The sequence below is a fragment of the Apteryx mantelli genome, chromosome 3 (assembly GCF_036417845.1).
Source record: "Apteryx mantelli isolate bAptMan1 chromosome 3, bAptMan1.hap1, whole genome shotgun sequence".
Taxonomy (NCBI): Eukaryota; Metazoa; Chordata; class Aves; order Apterygiformes; family Apterygidae; genus Apteryx; species Apteryx mantelli.
In genome coordinates, this window is record NC_089980.1 from 71,243,872 (window position 1) to 71,267,878 (window position 24,007).

The window sequence follows — 24,007 nt, forward strand, 5'->3', positions numbered from 1 at the left end:
ATCTGTGGCCCAGATCTCATTTGCAGCCCACAACCGAAACCTTAACCTGAACAGAAAATAATTAATTTTCCCAACTGGCAGCATTGTCACCCCAGAGATCCGAGTGCTCCAAAGACAGCATGTTCTCCTTGACATCCATGTGAGATGCAAAGGTGTTATCATCACTGTATAGATGGGCAGTTTATGGTATAGAGAGATACAGGTCAATTTATCAAACATATTGACAGACATTAAGTTTGAAGTACTTTTTCAGGTGCAACTTCCCACATTAAGTTATGATAATTCAAAAAAACCCCTGAAAACCATAGGAATTCTAGCTGAATTGCTTATTTATGGTTCAAAATGTCTCATCAGCAGGACTGAACTCATGAGTATAGGCCACCTGTTGCTGAGCTAATGGCACAGATAACTGTAAGAACAGTGATCATTTATCTGAATCACCACCTGGGACTGGTATCACTATTTGTCACCTTGGAAATAGTTCAGTCTCCTGGGCTCAGTACAGGCAAGGGACTGTGGTTTGGTGCTTACAAGGCTGTTTGCCCATGCTCACTAACTTCTGGCATGCACTTCTATCCATCACTTCAGCCTTGGCTGCTTCCATCACTTTCTTCTACCCATATTCACCTCCTGTGCTTTTTTGACCCTTCTATCTTCCGTCCTCTCTATCAACCCATTTATTTCTGTTCCTTCAGTCTCCTGCATTCCTCTCTCTTCTGCTTGGAATTTCTCTATGTCCCTGTGTACTCTCCATTTCTTTACCACACAGCACAGGTTGCTCCCTCCTCTTCTTGGATGCTCTCTAGATGCTGAGGTTTTTGTACTTGGGAAAGCACTGAGCACACAGGAGAGCAGCTCAAAGCACTCAGCTGCCTGAAGGAGTAATTATAAGAAATTTTTCATTATAGTAAAGCAGCCCAAAGCTGAAGCAGTTAGAACATACATTCCTGATCATTTCTCATCTTGATTATAATGACTACTTCTTGCTCAATGATCAGACCATTAAAAATCTAATTTCAGTCACTGTATTTCTGGGCTGGTAGTCCAACCACACTGTTCCACTTGCTCCTTCCTCTCATCACCTCTGTGATGGCTCCTGCTGGGTCTTTCCTTTTCACATGAAAGAGTTCAAATTTCTTATCTTCCATTTCCAGACCTACCTCTCTTCTCTTCCCTCTTCTAGTAGAACTTGTCACAATACACCATTCATTTGATTCTCCCAGCACTCCTCTGTATCTCCATTCCTACTGACCTTTGTTCTTGCAATCTCTGATCTTGTAAGTTACTACCTGTTCCTCATTCAGGAGCAGAAGACAAGTACTACCCTGGAACAAATATATGATATATACTGTTAGCTGTACCACTGTCATGTGCACATCCTTAAGCTGAGTGATCAGATGATCCTATTACTACAAAACTTTTCTGCCACAGGTGTATATATGTATATGTGTATATATATACATATCTCATATACAATGTGTATGTATACAAATGTGTGCATGTATATAATGTTTCAACATTAATGGCAACATACTGTTTATAATATTAAACTATGATGATATGGAAATAAGAATTTCTCTATGTATACATATGTGCATATTGATACTGGTTATACAAACAAGTCAGTCCTGACTGAGAGTGTAAAATCCTTGCTTGCTGAGGAAAGCTGAGGTGAGGCAGGCTCAGCTCTCAAACATCCTGCTCCAGTAGACTCAAAAAATCCTCAGTCAAAATCCTTCCTCTACTGCAGTCAATAACAAAATTTCCACTGACTTCAAAGGTACCTGTCATAAAGTATGTGAATTTATCCTGCTGTGTGTAGTCTTGACCTGTAGCCCTCATTTACTTAAGTAAATCTTACTTGTCCCAAGGATCCCATAAACTATTGTATTTTTAGCCCAATATAAATAAACAACAACAGTTTCCCTCAAAAAGCAGTTTCGCACCCTCCTTACTCACCCTCTCAAAAGAGAATACTTAGTGACATTCAGCAATTACAAATCTCAAGATGTCTTTAAAACCCATTCTCTTATTTAAAGAGTAATTTGAGATTCTGGATATTCTCCAATTTTTAGTTTTGGTTTTCCAAGAGAAGCTCAAGAGAATTCTGAACTTTAGTTTTTCTCTGACCTAGTAAGAGCTATAAATGCCTTCTGTCCCCTCTCTGTACATACTCTCAACTGTGGGGCTTTGAAGTGGCATCTACTTCATGCCAAGTTATAAACTGCTGCCTTCTTTTCCTTCACAGTAACACAGTGAGAGAGGAAAAAAAACCCTTGAGATTATGCCATTTTCTGTTTGTTTTTACTTTGAAAGCCCTTTAGGCACAAAGCATATAACCAGTGCACAGAGAACAGATTTTATGAGATACAGCATGGAAAATATGTTGCTAAAGGAAAAAATTCCAACCATCATTCCCACATCGGCACAAATACTTCCATATCTAGTCCCCCATCTTTTTTTGATGTTAGTGGTATTTGCTGTTAAAGAATATCTTTCAGCTGCTAGCATAATACAGTCACATGAAGTTTTATCAAAGCACAGCATGATAAAGTCCTGTCAAATCTGTAACAAGAACCTATTTCAAAAAGCTTATGCAAAAGCCATTTAAATCAATACAAGTTCTTTCTAATATCCTACATTCTGTCTTACTGAGAAGAAACGCTTTCTTTGTCTGCATACGTATCTATCAAGTTGTAGCCCTTTTAAGAGAATAAGCAATAAACACAATGATCATCATATTGTGTCAAATGCTCTCAGGCCAGGATTTACTTCCTGAATATAAGATATACACACATACACATCCCATTCTGTAATGTAAATACATCTCTGAGTCAGTAGTTTGAGGAAGAGGATTTCCAGTAGGTTTTCTATTTTGTATGGATATTTTTCCATTTCTTTCTCAAGTTAGAAAAGTCTCTTCTGCTGTGTTAATTAGCAAGCAACAAGGGGCAGCTTGCCAAGTAAATGCGTCTTTTCAACCTCTGTTAGTCCTGGGTCTATATCCCCAAGAAATACAGGGATAGCTGTTTTTACTTTTTTTTCCTAAAACAACCATCTGAGACAGGGTAAATATAATCCAAATTGGTTTTCATTTCAAATTCCAGCCTCACTGAAAACATACACAGATGTAAGTGATTCCCTACCTTACATACATAGAGAGTTTAAAAGCAAATGAATATCTTTCTATAGATCTGGGGTTTCTTGACAATGAAATAGTCTTCAAGGATGTGAGATAGGCTTTCATTAAAAGTTAACCTGATCTGCACTGTAAAGGTTATTCATGACGCCACTGGGACTGGCACCCTGTCTGTTTTGGGGATTTCTGGGGTCACAGCCCCTCACAGGTAGTGCTGCAGAACAGCATGATTTATCCCTGCTTTTTCTCTGTATGGAATTGTGTGGGGAGGTAATCTGTATTTCTGGTCAAGGTAGAAGGCGAATTAAAGGAAGGCACCAGAGGTCAGCATGTAAATGAATTGTTCTGGACCACTTCTACTACCACTACTAGTACTACTATTACTAGGTAACCATCATGAATGCATGATATGTCTAGCCCAAAACAGGCCACTATCACAAGATGGAAAGTACAGCCCAACTTGGAGGAAAAAGCTTTAAACATGGATAGGAGGGTAAACAACAATAACATCTTAGCAAGACTACGAACTGACTTTGCCTTGAAGCTGTACTCCAAATCTTCACTCTGTGAAGATTAATCAATACTTAGATACCTTATTCTTTCTCAACATAAAACTCTGGGAGCTGTACTTGTGCCAGTTCTGTTGGGTCAAGTACTCAAATTTGTTTTTTAGATCTTAGAGAGTTCTAAGGGGTGAAACTCTTGCATGAAATTTATTGGGAAACTTTCAGGAAAAAAATTTGGGAACCTTTCATTTATTTTTAAAACTCTTACAATTCATGTTGCCCAGATTTACTTTCTTTTTATCTCCCCTTATCAGAGAACCACACTTGCTATGTTTTAGGTGAAAGTTGAGATTTGCAGATATTACATGATTCCCAGAGTTTCACTTTTAGGAAAAAAAATCACTAAATACCATGACGGTTGGCAAAATGGTTGTAACCTGGGATTTACAAATACAAGTTAATATATTGAATGTGCAAAAGAGTATAAGAGCTTTGAAAATCTGAAAATTAATTCTCTACATCACTATATTTCTATAATTCCACTCAAATAAATGAAATTTTACAGTGAAGCAGGATGGAAAATTAGAACCGTATTAAAAATAGAGCATATGTACTCCTTAGAGGAAAAAAATCAATCTACTGAATAATGAAAACACATCAGAAGTTCCCATGCTTCCTTTAAGTTCTATTCACCAAGATACATATTTAATTTTATATATTTACCCTTCACAAACTGTATAGGCACTGAAATACTGTAGTTTATATAACTTAGAGCATTAAAATAGGTTTGTGTTTTATTAGCTGATTTTTACATTATTAAATATCATAGCAGCCTTTGCTTTACAAAAGCTTAGGTATGTAACATACAGTTATCTAGCAGGACATTATGAAAACAATGAAATAAAAAATGGAACGTTTTCCAGGATATATAGAAGATGATATTTAGCACAAGATACATTAGGCACTTAGCAGAATCGATCGCGTTAATTGCTTTTTGCCAGAAAGAACTAGTCAATACAAAGGCTTGTGACTGGACTCAGAGTGGGCCTTCTGTCCAGTTAGCTAACACAGTGTTACCTTCTCCTGCAACAATCTTTCACCATCAACTCTGTTACTCTGCTGACAATTTGTAGTGCAAATCCTCCTAACTTCAATGGAGTTCTGTTTGCACACTGGTGCTCTCCATTCTGAAGAAGAAAAAGTTCATCACAAAACTGAACTTTAACCAGGCAAAAAAGACAAGTTTGGTTTATTTCCCAGACCTGAAAGGCAGTGCTGTGAAACCACAGCTGAAATGAAAAAGGTTGTCAAAATTTTAAGAAGTCTTCCAAAAAAGTGGCTGCATATATCTCCTCTACTTCACTCTGCTTTCTCAATAGTAATCACAATGCTAGAACACAAATCCAAGTGGTAGCCTTGAAAGAAAAGTAAAAACTACATTTTCTTTTTACATTTTTGCTGTGTTAATTTTCAGTTGAGCCAGGTTTGTGACCTGCTCATCACAAAACCGGTGCCAGTACCCGTGAGGCAGTGGAAGCAAACAGACACAGCTGAGAACTGGGGAAGAGAGGAGGGGAGGTAGTCTGAATTCTTTCAGCAGCAGCATGGATTTAAATTGGCTTAACCTGTCTGACAAATTGCACCATGAAGGTCTTCTTTCTGCATCCTCTATCCATGAGCAGAATATGCAGAACTGCGGTAGCTGGAGGGTAAAAAGAACATAGCACTGCAGCGTAGGCTGGAAGGGATCTCTCTAGCTCACCTGGTTCAACCTCTGGCTTGGTGTGAGGCGAGCTTCCCTGTTAGGTCAGGTTGCTCAGGGCCTTTGCCCAGCTGAGTTTTGTATACCTCCAAGGATGGAGATGCTACAGCAACCAGCTCCAGCTCAAATACTTTTCTTCCAAACAAAATTTGCCATGTTGCAAATTCTGACCTTTGCCTCTTGGCCCTTATACATGTCTGAGAAAAACAACTAGATCTCCCTTAGCCTTCTCCAGGCTAAACAAATGCAGCTCCCTCACTCCCTTTCCATACGCCAGGTGCTCCAACCACCCATCCATCTTAGTGGCCTGTCACCACACTCTCTCCAATTTGTCAATTTTTTTTTTTTTGATACTGCTGAGCCCCAAACTGGACAGAGTAATCCAGATGCAGCCTCATGAGTGCTGTGGGAATAAGGCACAGACAGAACATAAGATATAATGATATATTTTTGATTTGATATATTTTTACAGTTTGGGGTTTCTTTTTGCACAGTAACATGCAATATAACGCAAAATTATAAAATATATCTGTCATAGAATCTGAATGATTAAAAGTGAATAAACTACATGCTTTCATGAAGCAATTGTTCTCCGCTTAATTATGTGTTTTTAAAGTAGCCTTTATAGAAACCTATTAAACTTTTACAGCACTCCATTCTTTTCTCCCACAGACCTTTTCTGTATGGGCCAAAACAGACCTCTAGGCTCCCCAACTCTTCATATGCAATTTTTAAACTTTTTAAATATTAATGCCATTTGCCACTTGAAGACAAGTTACGAGACAAAAAAATCTTTCAAATGGTAGCAACTTTTTGTCACGGCCCTACAGGTCTGGATTTGAAAAGCACTAATGAAACATTTCACATCAGCAGAAATAAACGGTGTTTCAGTAGGAATATATTTAGTCAACATAGTGTAGAGATAGGAAATATCTAGACATTAAAGTGTCCTCCCATTAATCTTTAAGGTCTCGCAAAACAACAAGCATTCAGGCTCTGACACTGTGTTGCTTGTGGGATCATACTTTTATATGCAAGTCTAATCATTACGTAGACAGGTATCATTATGTCCTGGGTATCATTTATATTTGATTAAATCAGAACCAGGAAGACATTAAAAAAAGCAAAGAATAAAACAGAAGTATCACAGATCAGGAACTGGAAAGTGATTTAAATGAAAAAATTTAATTATCCCTTAGATGAATATCACTTGAAAATTAGTTACAAGGTAGTTAAGATGGACACTACCTCCCAGTAATTCTTCTTTCTTAGGAGTAATAAATACAGCTATGCTTTGAGAGCACACAATGGCAAAACCAGAGTGAATCTAAAATGTTATTCATACTCTATTATAATGCTAACAGTATCATTACCATGATAATCTAGGTGTATAAATGAAGCAAGGTTCAGGGAGAGGGGTAACATTCTTTCTTATCAACTAGTGTAGTTTTATGGCACCTGAAAAAGGTATTTTGTGACTGAAAGTTTGTCTACTCATACCTATAGAATAATTTCAAAGCTTGATTTTCATTACAGTTCTGAGATTATCTAATGTTTTCTGTCCATTATATCTACTTCAAGGCATCTCAATTTTTCAGGTATCCACCTTGAGATACCTTCATCCTGAACAATGTCATTTGAAGCCAGTGCCAATGGGAACTGTGGGTTCTCCATTGTCCTGAAAGGCTCTCCAAAGTCCTGAAGAACTAGGTCATCATAAACAAGACAGCAAACTAAGTATAAGCAAGCAGCTAAGCAGACACTTTTGGAAATATTGATCTTAATTTCTTTGTGCTTATTTTTTTCCTTTTGTAAAAGAAATATGAACATATATTTTGTCTTGGTGTTATGGGAACTGATGTGTCATTCTTGTAAGATCGGATAGAGCACCCTAAAGAAAGATGGTATAACATTAAAAATACTGTATTTAACATCAATTTACCAAATATTAATTTGTAAAAAATAACTGCAAAATGACATACACATTATTATCTAATGGCATAACAATGTAATATATGCTAATATGTTATGACAGTTTGAGGAATCTCTGTATATACAGCTTATGAATTCTGATTAGTTTGATGAATTCAGTGCCTATCAAATCACATACTTGTCTAAAAGCAGCTGCAGAAACTGCAGTCAGTCAGCTAGAATCATTAAGAAGAAATAACTTTACAGTATCTGTACAATAAAGGTATTGGAGAAGCTGAAGGAAGATGGAAGCAATAAGGGAGATATCTGACTGAGGGGAACTTTTGATTGCAATATGAAAGAAATTGTGGAGGGTTTGTTGCAGGCCACCCAGGAAAAAAATAAAAGAGAGAGAGTGAGCAGGACAAGAGAAGGATTTGGGGTCTCAGAGAGACTGTCCAAGACTTCAGTAGGTATCTGGAGTGATGATGGCACCACAGAAGGGGTTTTGAAGATGGTTTTCTTTTTGTGTTTTGTGTAAATAAAGCATGTTTTAGAAGTTAAACTGCAAAGCTAGAGAGCTTCTTGCTGTAATTGTTAGGGGTTGCTGTAGGGTTAAAATATAAAGCAGCATACTCTTGAGAGTTCAGGAGAGCCAAGTGAGGGCACTTAAGGATATCAGTATTGGCTTTACAGCCTAGAGCCATGGGAGACAGTCCTCAGAGAACTTGTGGTAATGAATCTGAAGAGTCCATAGACACTTCTTGGATTAGATTCCAGTTTAGAAGAACACAGCATCAAATGTCTGAATCCCAAAACAGGAGTTAGGGATTTTTCTAGAAAAAGCTTGGCCAGAGCTGTGACACACAGATACACATACAAATATACAGGGTGGGCTATATGGTATATACAGAGAGACCATATATGCTATATATATTATATATAGCATATCTATATATATATGCTCTCTCTATATATATATTTATTTATTTATATATACACACACACGCACTGGGCTGAACATAAGCATCTAGAGCCACTTGAGATGCCCGAGGGTATCTGAGACACCTGCACAGGGATGGCAAATACAATGCAGCACCTTCCGGAAAAGCAGCCAGAGACCAGCCAGATACCCCAGAGCATCTCAGATGGCACGAAGCACCTGTGCTTGATAACTGAATCCCAGCCCTCAATCTTGCTCTTTTTCAGACAGAATGCAATTCAGACACAGTGTTTTATTTTAGACTGTTCTTCAAGCCTTGTCAATAGAGGAGCACAGGAGGCATCGGCCTGCGTGAAACCTGTGATTGCAAAGCTGATCCTTGTTCTTCTGACCAGACTCCACCGGGTATGGCCACATCCACTTCTCCCCTCTGAACACACCAAACTTCTGTTCCCATGAAGGCAAGGTTTGTTTCAAGTCACTGACTATTAGGAGAACACTGAATCATCTCCAACATTTCTGAGGATGCATAACATACAGCCTAGTGTTTCTTAGCTAATAAAGAAAAAAGAGTACTGTCAACATCAAAAGAGTATCATATATAATGTATATCATAAATAAATAAAAAGCATATTTTTGGTGATAGGTTCAGGACAGAAGATGAGTAAGGTTTTTCCTTGCCAAGGATCAAAAAGGTTTTATGTTATGTCAAATACTGTGCCTAAAAATTCCTGCCCATCTAATTAGGTTCAAGACCTTTTCAAGCATTACTCTGCAAAGCCATTACATTATTTTTTTACTATTTGCCAGCAAAGGGCCATGCACATACCTGCTGATGTTTCTCTGAATTTGTCACTTGTCTTCTTCTTCCGCCATTTCCAAGGTTTAAAGATTTTGCCAATGGTAGAGAGTTTGCCCTTTCTCTTGAAGGGGGGAGTTTGGGATCCTGGGGCTGGCCCATCCGAGTTAGCGATTGAAGCCTTATCCAATCCATCAACTGTATAAACAAGAAAATTAAAGGTAGCTGAAGGAAGGAGGACAGAAAAATTATACAGCATATAACAGCTAAACCGTTCCATTATCAGAATGCAGAAGGTTCTGGCTGGTCAATGTTTTTTCTGTTTCAGAATCCAGATAAGGACATTTTAATGCATTCTGTAGTGACAAGCCAGGCCTCATCTGTATTTCGTTTCAGTTCAATATCCCACATACAGAGGCTAGAACAGTCTACTCATAATGTATATCTGGCATGCATGTATGTTTTTGTAGTTATTAACTTCTACTAAAAAACTTTTTTCAGCATATGTTCATGAGACTTTTTCCCTGTGTTGAGAAAAGCTCAATAACTAGCTAAACATCATATAGAAAACAAAATCCCTACAATGTAAAAACAGAAACTATTTCTTTTGAATAAAACAAACCCATTTTTTCAACAAGCTCTAATGATAGCTGTTCTGGCAGTGGAATGGGCACACAGAAGTAGGTCAGTTTGATATTCCTAATAATCAGTCATTTACCATGGAGTCTGCCCTGGGTCAGGCTTCTTATCAACAAAACGTATTTAACAATAAGCTTTTGGACTGTAGCCAAAATAGAAAGAAGGATTAATTTTCCACAAAAATATATTGAATGATATCAAAGCCGGTATTTATCATCAATGGCTGTAACACTGAATTTTGTGAAACAAGTCAGGACTCATTCTACAACATGCAGTAGCTGTTAAAATAATTTTCCCAGATATTTCCCTGAGAAGCCTCTTATTATTTATTCCTATTTAAGAACTAAGCTATTTTAGAGCCTTCCAGTCCTGATCCTGCAAACACTTCAAATGTGCTTAACTTTATTCACATGAGTAGCTTCATTGAAGTCACTGAGATAACTTACGTACATAAAATTAATCACAGGCTTAAATGTTTGCAGCATAAGGGTTCTGTAATTACTTTCATTCATCTAAATATTCTAATTATAACCAGTTCAGAATGGAGTTGATACCACTGTCAACAGTAATAATGATAATCACAGATATTTAAATCAGAAAGTACTTTTCAAAAGAAGGAAATATCACTGTCCCCATTTTACAGATGGAAAATATGAGGCACAGAACAGTTAAGTGCTTAATTTTATGTTTGCAAAATGACTTCCTGAATCCTGGTTCTGTGTCCTAGCTGCTAAAAGATACAACTTCAGACACAAAACATCATGGTGCAATCTTATCACTCTGTTTCTCAGAAAAATGGCATTTGATGAGTGCTATATTTGTCCTAGACTTTAGATTGATCTGAGATGCTAAAAAAAAAATCTTTTCTGTGATAAAGCTGATGTAATGCAATCAGCATCCAAGAAACTTTATTCTCAATGTTTTGAAATAAACAACTGGCAAAAAAGATGCATTGCGTAATTTCACTGAAGTCTATGAAGTTAAAACCAGAGATAAACCTCTGTGCAAATGATAGCTTTTAAATCAATAAATCTGAGTGAATTATGCCATAAAATGTAATAAAATCTATACTCTCAGAGAGGTGGAACTGATAGCTTAAGAAAACTTTTCCTGGATAAATTACTGTTATTCAGATGCATCAGAATTTAAAGTTTTTATTTAAATATTTTCCTTGAGTACTTTGTGGTCTATAACAAGGAGAGAAGATGGCAGACAGACATTCAAATAGGCTTTAAATATAAAAAGCCAGGATATTTTAAAGACCAAGCTGTAATTATTCCTTGTGTAAAAAACACAGCTTCCTCACTTGTGAATCCTAGAAACTACAACAGGGTATCTTTAGGGAGGTTTAAGCTGAGGGTCACTTAAACAAATCAGCTGCTACCCTAAGGACTCTGAGAAGCCAGGTGAGAGGTGGGGATTAGAGATAACCAAAAAAGCCAGGAAGCAGCTTTGAAGAAAGGAGGGGCAGTAGAAGGGCCTCTGTAAGTGTCCCCTGTTTGGAAGTGGGTATTCAGTTTATGTGTAGGTCTACAGTCACTGCCTACAGAGTATAATTCTGTATCAAGCACATGAGTCTCTGCTGGAGACTGTGGATGGAAGGGAGAAGCACAATTACTTGAAGGGTAGTTACAAAGATAAGACAGCCAATTTTTTCTTGGCAGTATCAGATGATATAAGAGGGGGCAAGGACCACAGCTTGCGGCTACCGAGGTTAGACATAAGAAGCACATTTTCATTCTGTGCAGCACTGGCGCAGGCTGTGCAATCTACATCTCTGGATGTTTCCAAGACCCGGCCAGACAAACCAGGGCTGACCTGATCTAATGTTTGCAATAGTCCTGCTCCGAGTGAGAGTGGACTAAACAAACTCCTAAGGTCCTTGCCAAGCAACATTTCTGTGATGCTAAGAGATGCGAAAGACATCGTTGATCTGTTAAATCTGTGCTAGTAAACTCAAAGAATCAGAAGCGAAGTGCTGAAGAAAACAGATTAGAATCTTGTGGCCAAAGAGTTTTGTCCTGGGACAGAAGCCAACAACTATCTCACTGGCAGAGACAGCCCATGAGTTCATTAGAGCAAAAGGCTATCTCCTCCTTGGAGGCAGCAGGACAAAACCCACGTTCTTGTCTTCATTGGCTTAAAAAGACTGGGCATACTGATGTGAAGAGCCAGCATCCTGGTCATAGATAGCACAGTCTTTATAAACACTAGGAACATCAATCTTTTCAACTCTTTTTCAGTCATGGAGTCCAGTCACTGCTATTGCAGGCAACTGCTTTCACAAAAGCCTCACCTAAATTTAAGTGTTCTCCTATTCCTGCCAAAGGGCATGGAACAGGATTATGGTTCCCAGTGGCTCCCCACCGAGCAACATGGACCTCCGCCAGTCCCTGTGCTGACAATATTTCACTCTTATATAACGATATATATCCTAGTTAAAGAAATCTGTCTCTTCCAAATGAGCCAGCACATGAGAAATGGGACCAATTTAGTGGTGAGTAATACTGTTTACAAATAGAAGACTGCAACTTTGAAAAAGGATTCAACATCAACTCTTTCTGACAATAAAAGATTGAGTTTATTAATATAATGAGTTCTGTAAGTCCTATTAACTGGGAATTTACTGAATAACTGATCTTTCATTTGGAAAGCAACACAAATATGTATCTAAAAGGAAGGGATAAGCATGACCAAACCTCACGCATTGGTTTTAGAATGAATCTAAGATAAAGTAACATTTCTAGGAAAAAGGACTTATTTAAATTCAAAAGCATCATACAGTAGCACATTTTACCAATTAATAAATTGCCTAGAAAAAAAACAATTTCAATGGTGATGTTCCAGAGAGTTTATGGAAGGATCTTTTCAAAAGCTATTACTTCGCATCTTTGAAACACTCTGCAGGAAATTGGTGTTTAAGATTTAAACTCTTTGCTTTATAGGTCATGTATTATTTAAGAATAAAAGTGGGTATTTTTCACCTCAGAGAACTTATGTACCTTCTATTAATCTTTATAAGCATTACACATATTCACTGAGAAGAAAGGAAATTTCTTAGCTTTCCAAGATTAGAGGAGCTTGGTCACTTGTGTTATTCTTTAATTTGCACAGTGTCTTGAAGTCCCACCTTCTTCCCACTGTCTTCAAAAAGTCAATGAGTCATTCCATTGCCTTCAATAAACTTTATTACTAATTTTGACATTAGGACTTTTCACAATACAACCTGCATAGAATTATTTTGACATATTTCAGTCCTTTGTCCTAGCTGCAGATTTTGCATCTGAAGGATAAGAAGTGTCTGATTGTATTGAATACTGGAGAAAATGAAAGGCAGTTCGTTTTCATTTTAATTCAAATGAAGTTCATTTTAAATTTTTATTGTTAGTTAAGTAGACATATTTTAGTATGTGTATGGTATTTCACTGAACTTTCTTTATGGAATGTAGTAACAGTGCTGCAATGCCATTCTTGCTCTGGTTCTGGGGGACAAAAAATTGTGTTTGGCAACCATGGATAGGCTTTTCCAAAGCAAGTTTCCAAGATATGGCTGTTACAAAATGGGTCTTGAGAAACACAATAAAAAATAATAATATATATAAAAAAAAAAGGTTACCACTAGAAGTTTACATATTAGTATTCTAGCCTTGGTTCTTCAATGAGTTCTGCACTGATGTTCCCAGAACCCTCACCCTGAGCAACAAAGGGTGTGCCTAGATTAGTGTTTTGGCTTGCATCAGGACTTTCCTTCTGAATGAAACCTCCTGATTTTTCCTACTTGCTGGGCTTTGGTTTGTATTGTAAAGTAGTTTTGAAGTGCACAGATTAGATTATTTTAGGATGAAAGTAAACTGGGAGATGTGCTCCAGCAGTGCATCTTAGGTGCTCCAAATACTGATAAGGATTCACTCCAGGGTACCACAATAAAACTCTCAAAACACCAATAGTATGGATGTTGTGCCCTCAGCCATGAGTGTTTTGCTCTATACACTCATTCCTACCACACTGCAACACCTGCTAACGTAGACATATCCTGGATACACTAAGACAATGCACTGGTACTAGTATTGCTCCATCTCAAGTAATTAGCAAGATTTTGACCCTTCAGTACTGCTTGATGCATCTATATCTGTCCATTTTTCTTAGTAACTTTTAAATCAGTATCACCAGGGACTGATTAATCTAGGTAGCAGAAGATGCAAGGGAAGTAAGTCATAAACATCATCATCCTCTGAATATATTAACCAAAGTGCACCACACTGACATCATCTCAAGCATTTTATCAAGATCTCCAAGAGGCCAGGTTGTAAAAGACCAACTACAATGTTAACTGAAACACTGCAGAGCCAAATCATGCTGGCAAAGATCACAAGCTAGATGCAGGAGACAAAAAGGATAGACCCTTTGCTGCTAGCAAAGATTAGATCTGTTTATGGATGACCCTTGCTTTCCTATAAATGACCAAAGATAGAAATGCCTGAACACATCTGATATTGGAAAGGCTACTTGCAGTAAGTGACTCTCATGTCTGTAGCTGCCTAGGAGACACTTTTCTGCTGCGAATGGTCTCCAGAGATGTTGTGCAGCTGCAGCAGGAGTGTGAATTCCTTACAGTTTTTCCATAGCATGGTACATTTCAGCACTGAGATGTTTATGTCAGCGCTGAAATACCCAAATGCCTTCTTTAGGTGTCCCCCTAAAACTAACTTTACAAAAGCAAAATACAACAAAAATAATCTATCAAAGCATTTCAAGCAAGTCTAATATAAATTCCATTGAAATAAACAGCTGTGATTCTACTGGTTCCAAGCCTTTTGATCTGGAATGCAGTGAGACCATTTTTAAAGGTTTGAAGATAACTTATGAACAGAAAGACAGCTATATTTATGCAATAAATTGCTCTGCACTTTTACTTCTGAACTCTCTACTTCTCTCAGTGAAAAAAGTAAGTCAATAGTAAACTAACCTAACTTCACTATTGAATACTGGGAGTAATACAGATATATGTAAAAAAACCCACAATGTCCTTACACTATTTTTTTCTAGTAGAACCATAATTTAATAGTTATGAGATCACAATTCCTTGCTTGTAGTTTATTATTAGTAATTTGAGTTACTGATGATTTAAAAAAAACATGTAAAGTCTGAGTAATTAAGTAGCTAGCTACAGTATGAGTATACTCAATAGATTTTTCTACAGAAGAAAAATCATTTACTGAACCTCAATAGTTTTAAGATTCTTTCCCATTTTAGTCTGCATTTAGTCTGTGTTCACATTTAGTCACAGTGAAAAAGAGTTTACAGGACTAGATAGACTTTGGTGTAATGTAATATGGAATGCCTTGTATAAATTGCTATTTTTAACAATTTTCTCTTCACCACCTTAAGTAGTGATTTTAGATTAATTTGAATGAAGCTTTGAGTTGTGTGACTAACAACGATGTATGATATGAAAAAGGTGAATCATTTTAACTCAGTCTTACAAAGACTATTACTTTTCCATGCTAAAAACAAATATACTGGAATCAATGCTAATAAGTAGAGATTGTAATTTTAATGTATAATGTAGCTTAATTAGCAAGCTTCTTGGTAATATTTCCAGATAATATATCACAATGTATCTGATTACAATTCCATTGGTACTGGCCTAGCAGAGCATATTTCAAAAGTTCCTTAATTCTGTTTCTACTTACAATACTGACTCACTACCTAACCCTGAAAAGCTATACAGCATGCACACCTCAGTTTCTATTTAACAAACAGAATAGTACTGAGAGACAAAAACATTTTTGTGAAGTTTAATTATTTTACTCTTTTCACAAAGATTCTTGGCATCCTGGAGCAAAAGCATTTAGGACTACATCCAACTAAAAGAAATAAGGCAGAATCTAGGTGCGTCAAAAATTGTCCTATTGGGTCAAACTCTGATCAGACGCTCCCTCACTCTGAAGGTGCAGGTGCTGTACTTCATGATATTAAATCTGAATGCCTGAAATCTCTGTTTCTCTGTGTGTAAAATATAGAGTGATGATGCCAGCCTAAGAAGTTTCTTCTCCCCACCTTTCTTCCATCTACTCATTCCTGACCTCCCCAAAATATGCTGTTTCTTCAGTTGTAAAAATACATTCATTGGGCTTCATTGCAAGTAGATCACTGAATGATCCAGACTGAAAACACCTCCCCTTTTCCACCCTCTTTCCTTTTTTAAGAGGTTATTTCTAATCTAGGTCATTTGAGTGATTTCCTTTTCAGCACAATGCTACAAACACTGGGTGAGGGGCAAACTGTGGCATGGACTGGAAACAGGTGATTGGGCCGAGCCTGAATCAGCTTCAGAGCCATGGCCAGAGTACCATGAAATTGTAGCCACAAACTTGACAACGCTTAACAGCCTAGCACTTACCATGCGCCCAAACCTGAATGAATCCACAAAACACACATGTGTTTGCCTTGTGTTTGCAGGGTAGGTGGAAGACTTGGGTTCCTTCTCCTTCCCTACCTCAGCCTGTTAAAACCTACTCTCCCCCCCTACTCCAAGCAGACTCCCCTAACCAGGAGTGGGAGCAATGGCCCTGTGCAGAAAGCTGGTCGGAGGCCATTCTGGCCAGCGCAAGAGAGAGAACACCAGGAGGAATGTGAGGCTGTACTTAAATTCATTCACTTAAAAAGCTACAGGAATCCACGTGCACATGAGTGATGTGATGAGTATGGACCTCCTACAAGAAAAATAGTCGCTGTACTTTTAACTAGAATGGACAGTATCACTTGAATCTGTCTGATACTAAAAAAAGTATTACAGGATCACAATGCTACTAAACCTCTTGAATGAGTAGCCAGAAGGGTTTTTTTCTTTTCTGTCTCTCTCTCTGTCTCTCTCTTCAGCATTACTCTCCACAGCTGATCTAGTCTTGCTGGAGCAGGGGATATACCTTTAAGAGATTCTTCCTCACATTGGGGCTGTAAGTACACGATGGCATTAGCAGCATTACAAATTCTCTTCTCCCCGCCCCCTCCTTGGGTGTTGGACCTTCCTTCATGTTGCAATCCCTTCTCTCAGCCACTTGCTCCTCCAAGACTGTCACTGACCCACCTGCATTGCAATTTTGTTCTAGATCTTTTCTAAGAAAAGCAAGGAATGCAGGAGCCTGCAGAAGAAAGTCTGTCTCTAGCCTCTCCTCCTCCCCACTGCTGGGAAGACAGGACCAAGCAGGAAAAGGCACAACAGCACAGGCAGGAGATGCAGTTGGAGGCAGTATGAAGCACAAAATTAAGTGCTCCACTGATACTGAGGTACCACAGCAGTACCAGTACCCAACACTTTTGCTAGCATTGGATATCTCATGCATTAGATTGCAGTATTACCCATGGCAACACTACATCACCCATTACTCATTGTTTGTGAGAATAACCTTTTTGTTGTAACACAGGTGACTCAAAGTATTGCTCTATCTAATCATAAGTGGATTGCAAAATGCAACAGAAGATGCAAGGGCTTCAATTCAAAGTTATTTTATGGGTGGATTTAGGTCTGAATGATTTCCTATTAACTATCAGTTAGCTAGTTGAGTTGTTTTTTTCTTCCTCTCACTGTACCCACTGGCCCTGCAGGGATGTACTGCAAAAGACATCCTGGTTTATTGAGACCTCAAATCCTCTTCTGACAGTGTTATCATTTTTTACACAGACTTGCCAAAGGGTACCAGAGTTTGAAGGCCTTTATGCGAGCAAAATCAGCATATTTATGCAGTTGCATATTATCCCAAATCAGTGACAAGAACAATAACCCATAGACTTGCTATAGAGTATGGTAAGCTGCTTATTTCTGGAGCTTACTGGGGGAAAAAATATATATTTTATCAACACACTGAATGGTAAAATGTTTGACCTGGTCTTTAAAAACAGAAGTCATTCTGACACTATCAATGTCATCTTCAATAAATCTCTCAAATTCTATAACGTTATTATCAATTTTTCCTGACCAAAACCAAATGGAAAGACAGGTCTTTTTTCTTTCTTTTTGTTTTCTACTTGGAAGGGAAAATGCAACTAATCCCCAGTGGATAAACTGACAAATGGGAGAGCTATAATCTACTTCAGAGCAGCACAATGAATTGGCATCCAAATGCTTTTGCCTTGCCATACATCTGGAGTTTAACTTTGGGGAAACTCTGTCATGAGCTAATTGACTTGATTGTGTTTTAATTAAATGAAAGGAAAAAGCTGAAGTTCGAATGTGGGCGGCTGCATGGTAGTTTCCATATGGAGCTGCCAATATTGCAAAATGTTAATTGGACCTCCTGCTGGCGATGAGCTAAGCAGGGTGGGTAGTGGCTACTTCAGATGGATTCTGACTGCTGCCTTAAAACAGCCAAAGTGGGTAGTGGGTGGATCCTCCTGGGATAATCACAGCAGGAATGGATATGACTTGCCTGAATATCTCCAGGTTTTTACAAGCATAAGTACACAAACACTGTTTGGGTTGTCAGTGTCACACAAGATCTGCAGCGCCAAAGCTCAGAAAAGGCTTTGAGGCTGGACCATGTAACTCCCATCACACTAAAAGGAAAACGTAACCTCACTGCAGAAAGTCAAAAACAGCAGGAGGTGGAAAATTCAGCTTTAGTACATCTGTAGACAAAAGGCCCTATTCTACCCCTTTAAGGAGCCCCTGCCTAGCTCCGCAAAAAGTGCAAGTGCTGCACAGGTACTTATGAAGGAAGGGAGGGAGCTCTATGCTCCCCTGAAGGCAATAGCATGGGTGTCTGGGGCTCCAACTTCTGAGTCTTACACTGCAGAAAAGAAGCAAAGCTGAGTAAGGCATACTGTACACTCCACATGGCTCTCTTTTCCCCTCCAGCCAGCACTGTGCTAAACATGCATATGCACTTCTAAATCCTTTGAGAAACAAAATGTTAGTGTGGAAGCCACATGACTCAGAGGGATGCCCTGCCACAATGTTCTCTTATCTTCTTTTATAGTGCACAGAAGAGGAACGTGAGCAGAGTCACATTTTAGATTTGTTCAAGCAATGGGACTGTCTCCCACATGCATTTATTCCTGTTCTCTTTCCTCTGTACACCTGGGATTAATTTGCTTAGCATCTGCAAGAGCTTGTACAGCTATCTGTCTATCTAGCTGTAACTAGGAACCCTCCTTCCCCCAAGCGGCTGGTCCCCAGCAAGCAAGGAAGGGACTTAAGTCTTGGCTTCCTGCTACGTGGCATAGGAAACAGTAAATAGGACAGCGTTAATGTGAGGCTGCTTCCATTTCTTGTTCGGCAGAATTCCTGTGTAAATTATACAAGGGTAAAGCACAAAGGACCTCTTTGCTTTAGAGTTACCTTAAGCACTGACTTCCCCCCCCCCCTTCTTTTTTGGTCACAATAACCATATTAACTCAGTGTTCTTGGTTGTTTTGTCAGGTTACAGGCTATCACATTAGTTACCATAATTTGTCTCTTGCTAATGCAACCTAAATACAGATAATGCACTCTTAATGTGCAACCTGTTGAGTTTCTTCACAGTATAGTTTTCACTCCCATTGGGTTAATTCTACAGTAAAATCCAAACTTACGACTGTAGGGCGCTGTGCAGGGATACCTGAAATACTGCAGGTACCAGAAGGCAATAAGCAGGGCCACCTAGCCTGACTAAATTACCCTTCTCATACAGTAACCTGGGCAGAGTTCTTGGCTACTACATCTAGGTAGCAGCAGGGTTTCTACAGGGCATTGAGCAAAGCAGTTATATCTCTGCAATCACCACCTTTCTTCTCACCCATTTCTTGTGTCAAAACTTAAAGATCAAATAAAAATAAGGACCTCAGGACCAGACTTTGTTTGCAATATGCCCCCACACATACCTTTGCAAATTATTTATTTACATGTTCTAATAAAGACCACATGATGCCAAAATGTATGTACAACACTTACTCCCTCTTCAACCAAATGTTTAACTTTCATTCTTTTCGCTTCCTATGAAAGGAATAAGCAAATGCTTAGCACTCCCTTTAATAAATGTTTGAAAGTGATCTGGCTGAAAACACTCTTGGTATCTGCTCTCTGGCTGGAACTCAGCTGGCTCAGACCAGAAGAAAAGCGAACATAGGTTGAATGCAGGTTGTTTATTTCTCTCTCCTCCCCCCCAAAAGTTGAGTTAAAAGAAGCAAATGGCAAATTTCCAGATACTAAAGTTTTCCAGATATATGAAACATCAGGGTAGGTCAAATTCTGGATCCAAGACACTTCTTCATAATAACAGACAAAAAAATCCAGGCACCAAATTGAAGATGTGGGAGGAGAAACATGAAAAAAATTACAGTGTACATGAAATAACAACCAAGCCAAGCTGAGGGCTGAAAACTAGTTTCTTGTGTCAGAATATCAATGGATAAATCCCCTTGAAGTACAATGGTATAGATTTCTATTTATAGTTAAAAAAAAGTTTTTGGAGAATTTTGTAATTCAACCTAAAAATAAACTGCGCTTACTCATCTTATTAAATTCTGTAATGATAATTTTAAAATACCACATTTGGAAACTAGAACTGCAGAACGAGAAATATTTCCTACAGTCCTAATACAGGGGAGAAAACTAGCTATAACACATTTACTACAAATATTTTTAGCAACAGGCAAGTGGTAAATCTTCCAAGGAGGCACTGGCTAAGGGGTGAAAGTAGCTTGAAGTGAGTACACAGCCCCTTTCCTGTGTGGTAACAAAAGGAATTAAACATTTTTGCAATAATTAATACATTTGTAATACCAATGCAGAGATAAGCGTGGAGCAAGTGTGTCATGTGGAAGCCTTTGGCCCTATTCCCATTTCTCCAGCTAGTTATAAACTTACCAAAGCAGACTAGAAGCCCTTTGCAAGGTCTGTCCTAGCAGCAGCTATCACTAAAGAAAGGGAAGAGAGGGGAAGGACAAGACCTGTATGTTCCTTGGTCTTGGCTTGTCCTGACAAGAGAGGACACGTAATAGGAATACTATGTAGTGTGCCATACAAGAACTTCCTATCCCCAGACTTCCCAGAAACTTGACGAGTACAGTAAGCAGAAATTTGTTAAAAGAAAAAAAGGCAAATGCAAGCCTTTTAGTCCAGTGCAAATTCTGCTGAGCATTCCTTGTACTGTCAAACTACTAAATCCTATGTAGTTTTAGATGCTTAACTAAGACTCCTCTGAGGAGTCTGTTTGCCTTCAGAGCGTGAATCAGCACATCTTCAGATGACCTTAGCTACTCATTATTAGAGTTGAGTCAAAAACCTAACAAAACAGTCAAAGCATAGCCAAAATTACCCTCAGCAACTTACAGATTTCTTCTAGCTTCACTCTTCTAGATACATAAGCAAACACAAGCTTGCAGCTGCTTCAGATCTGGCTGGCTGGTTCACCTGGAGCTTAATATAAGAGTCCGAGTGTGGATTTCAGTTTGCTAATAACTCAACTGCCCTGCAGTACAGGCTAAATGACTCAACTGCCGATGCCTTCCCAAAGCCTTTTCGCCATTGTCTCTGTGCAGCTGGAAGGACAGAGACATCCTCTCACAGATCACTGCTGAAGGACCGCATTGGTTATACAGTGCCCAGACATATGGCATGGGTCTCCAGAAGTCTCATACACTGTCAGTGGAGACAGTATTTAGATATGATGCACACGCAAGCAGTTATTTGTCTCGACCTGTTTTCACATCACAGTGGAAATATCAGCTGAACAGACAACCATATCGGTGACTGTTTGTGAGGCTGCACTTTGAGCCAGATTTTTCTACTGAGCCAGAAGAAAAATAACCTTTTGTATAGGCTTTCAAAGCCTATACAGTTCCCTACTACATCATAGGAGGGTCAGGTAAATAGTTTGGCTGACGAAAGGGAGTTGGATGGTGTGCCACAGGAAGGGACGGGAGACAACACAGGAAGCTAGTTTGGGAAGAGATCGAAGACTTCTATTATGAAACTACAGCCCGAGTTCACTGTCAGTGGAACTATGCTCTCACATGAGTGTGTGAGAAGCTAAAGAATAGTTCCTTACAGAAACATCCCCTGCCCCATTCACCAAATCAAACACTGAAGGGATGATCGCCTTAAGTGTTAACATTGTTAACTATTTTCTTTCTTCAATAAGAAGGCAGCTGGGGAAGGTAGTTGCACATTCCTTCTCTCCCACCCATCCCATCCCAATTCATTGCTGACTACCCAACATCCTTGCTAGACAGAACACTGTATAAACAGTACATGTGTGCTTTTCCCTTTATTGTACATCTTGAACCAAATCTTTCACAAACATGTCTATAAATCTGACAGCAGGTTTGGTTTTGTGGGCACAGAATAAAATAGAGCCCCTCCCCACATCCCCTCATGCTTACCTACTATAACAAGGAGCTCTAGATCTACAAATAACAGAACATTTGCATAAAAAAAAAAGCCTTAAGAGCAATTTGATCTGTCATGTAATTAAATCCCCTGTACAGGATAGCCTGGAGTTTGCTGTGCTGCCTTTCAAAAGCGACATTTTCTTTCACACTGGCACTACTTCACCACCTATTTTCTAGTACAGGAAATGACATATTGCACTTGTTCAAATGCGCATAAGTCAAACCTGAAGCAAATAGTTTCTTTTTGTGACCCAGCTGACCTCGGAACCCCATAGAGGAGGTCAAGGACACTTAAATCCAACTAGCACATTTCTGAGTGTTGTTGTCCTTGCAAATGTTTATGTAGGCTATTAGCTCTGCAGTCTTTGAAGAGAAAACTGTGTTTATTTTAAGTTTAGTTTTTTAGCTGCCTTTAAAACGTTTGCCTTTGTTGCTAGATACCAGCTTGGATAAACAGTAATAATAAAAATCCAACATGTTCAGAAGAAACTGTTAATGATTAAATGCAGCTCCTCTCAGTCAAAATGCCAGTTTGTCAATTCTAAAGCCACAGCTCATATTCTTCTGTACATGTAATAACAGCATTCTGAATAAAGCTAAAGTTATCTTATTTGCTACGAGGAAATGGGAGTCACCAAGTTGCAGCTGACTTTTATTCAGCATCATGTTTCATTACTCTCATCAACCCTAGCTGCATAGCAAACAGCTGTTTTATTCACTGTATCTGGTTCTTCATTAGGGCCAGGGTGGGGGAAATCAGACACAAGCTGACATATTTGTCAGCCCAGCTGCTCTTCCTTTACCAATTTAAACTCTGATGCTCAGGAGCATGTTCATGTAAAAGGACAGGTCCATACACAGTTGTGAGATGATTCAGTTATACTTAAAAACAGCATATTCCCTTTCCTACACAATCAAGAAATAGCAAGCTGGTGGCACCAGGAATCACTAGAGCAAAACGCCCAGTGGAATTATAGTATAAACTTTATGTAGATTTGAAGATTGTATTCATATACATTTTAAACTTTAATTTTTCTATGGAATCAGTGCTTAAGGAAGTGAGGCACTGATAATCAAAAAAACCACCTTTGGCTGGAACAGACTGCAAATGAGAAAATTGCTCTCATTCAATGCACCTCAGCTTGTGTCAGCAGAGCGGCTTGCAGTTAACACGCTCCTGGGTCAAGACACTAACGGAGGTGCAGCTGGAAATCAAAATCCAATCTCTTCTTAGGAGAATCAGCAAAGTTCTCCAAAAGCACTGGTAACTAAACTGAGATTTTAAAAATACATCTTTCAAAAGAACCTGATGAATCTACAGCTCCTTCCTCTCTGTAAAGCAACTATACAAAGCTCTGTTTGCCTTGCACAGAATTTTCTGTCCTTCTCTTAGGGCCAGGAGCCAGCCCAGTCCTAACCTAAGTATCAAGCACTTCTGGGAGAAGAAAAGGATAAAGAAAAAAGAAACACATGGAGAGCAGACACTAATTCCAGGAGGACAACCAGTTAAGTAAAAGGGAAAGGTATAATGGTCAGGGGCTCAAACCTGGTTTGCAAGGGCACAGGAAGGGGACATGAAGCAGAATATCACCAGCAGCACCCATCGCTCCCAGAAGCGGCCCTGCGAGCTGGCCCAGGCTGCTGCACTTGGAGAGGCAAGTAGAGGAGGGAGTAAAAACAAGCCCTGCCATCATGGGCACCCCTTCAGTTTCTACTCCTGGTGGTCAGCTTGGGCAGGGACCAGGCTGACCAGAGCATCCTGTGACTTGGTGAGACCTTGGATGGAGAGAAGCCTTACTACTGTCAAAGAAGGTAAAATACACTCAAGCTTTTCCAGCAGAGTTTTCCATTTTCCCATATGAGAAAGCAACTATTTTGTAAAATTGTCATACACATGGCAATACATAATTGATATATTCATTTCCCCACTTTGTTC

At 38.8% G+C, this 24,007-nt stretch overlaps 1 protein-coding gene across 2 annotated transcripts in view; it reads right to left on the reverse strand.

The window, feature by feature from the left end:
- Positions 1 to 24,007, reverse strand: part of PHACTR2 (phosphatase and actin regulator 2) — a 97,187-nt gene that overhangs the window by 50,741 nt on the left and 22,439 nt on the right. For both annotated transcript variants that reach the window (XM_067293622.1, XM_067293623.1), the window contains exon 2: positions 9,091 to 9,258. In XM_067293622.1, coding sequence (XP_067149723.1) covers positions 9,091 to 9,258 — 168 coding nt within the window. The remainder of the gene's footprint in view (positions 1 to 9,090; positions 9,259 to 24,007) is intronic.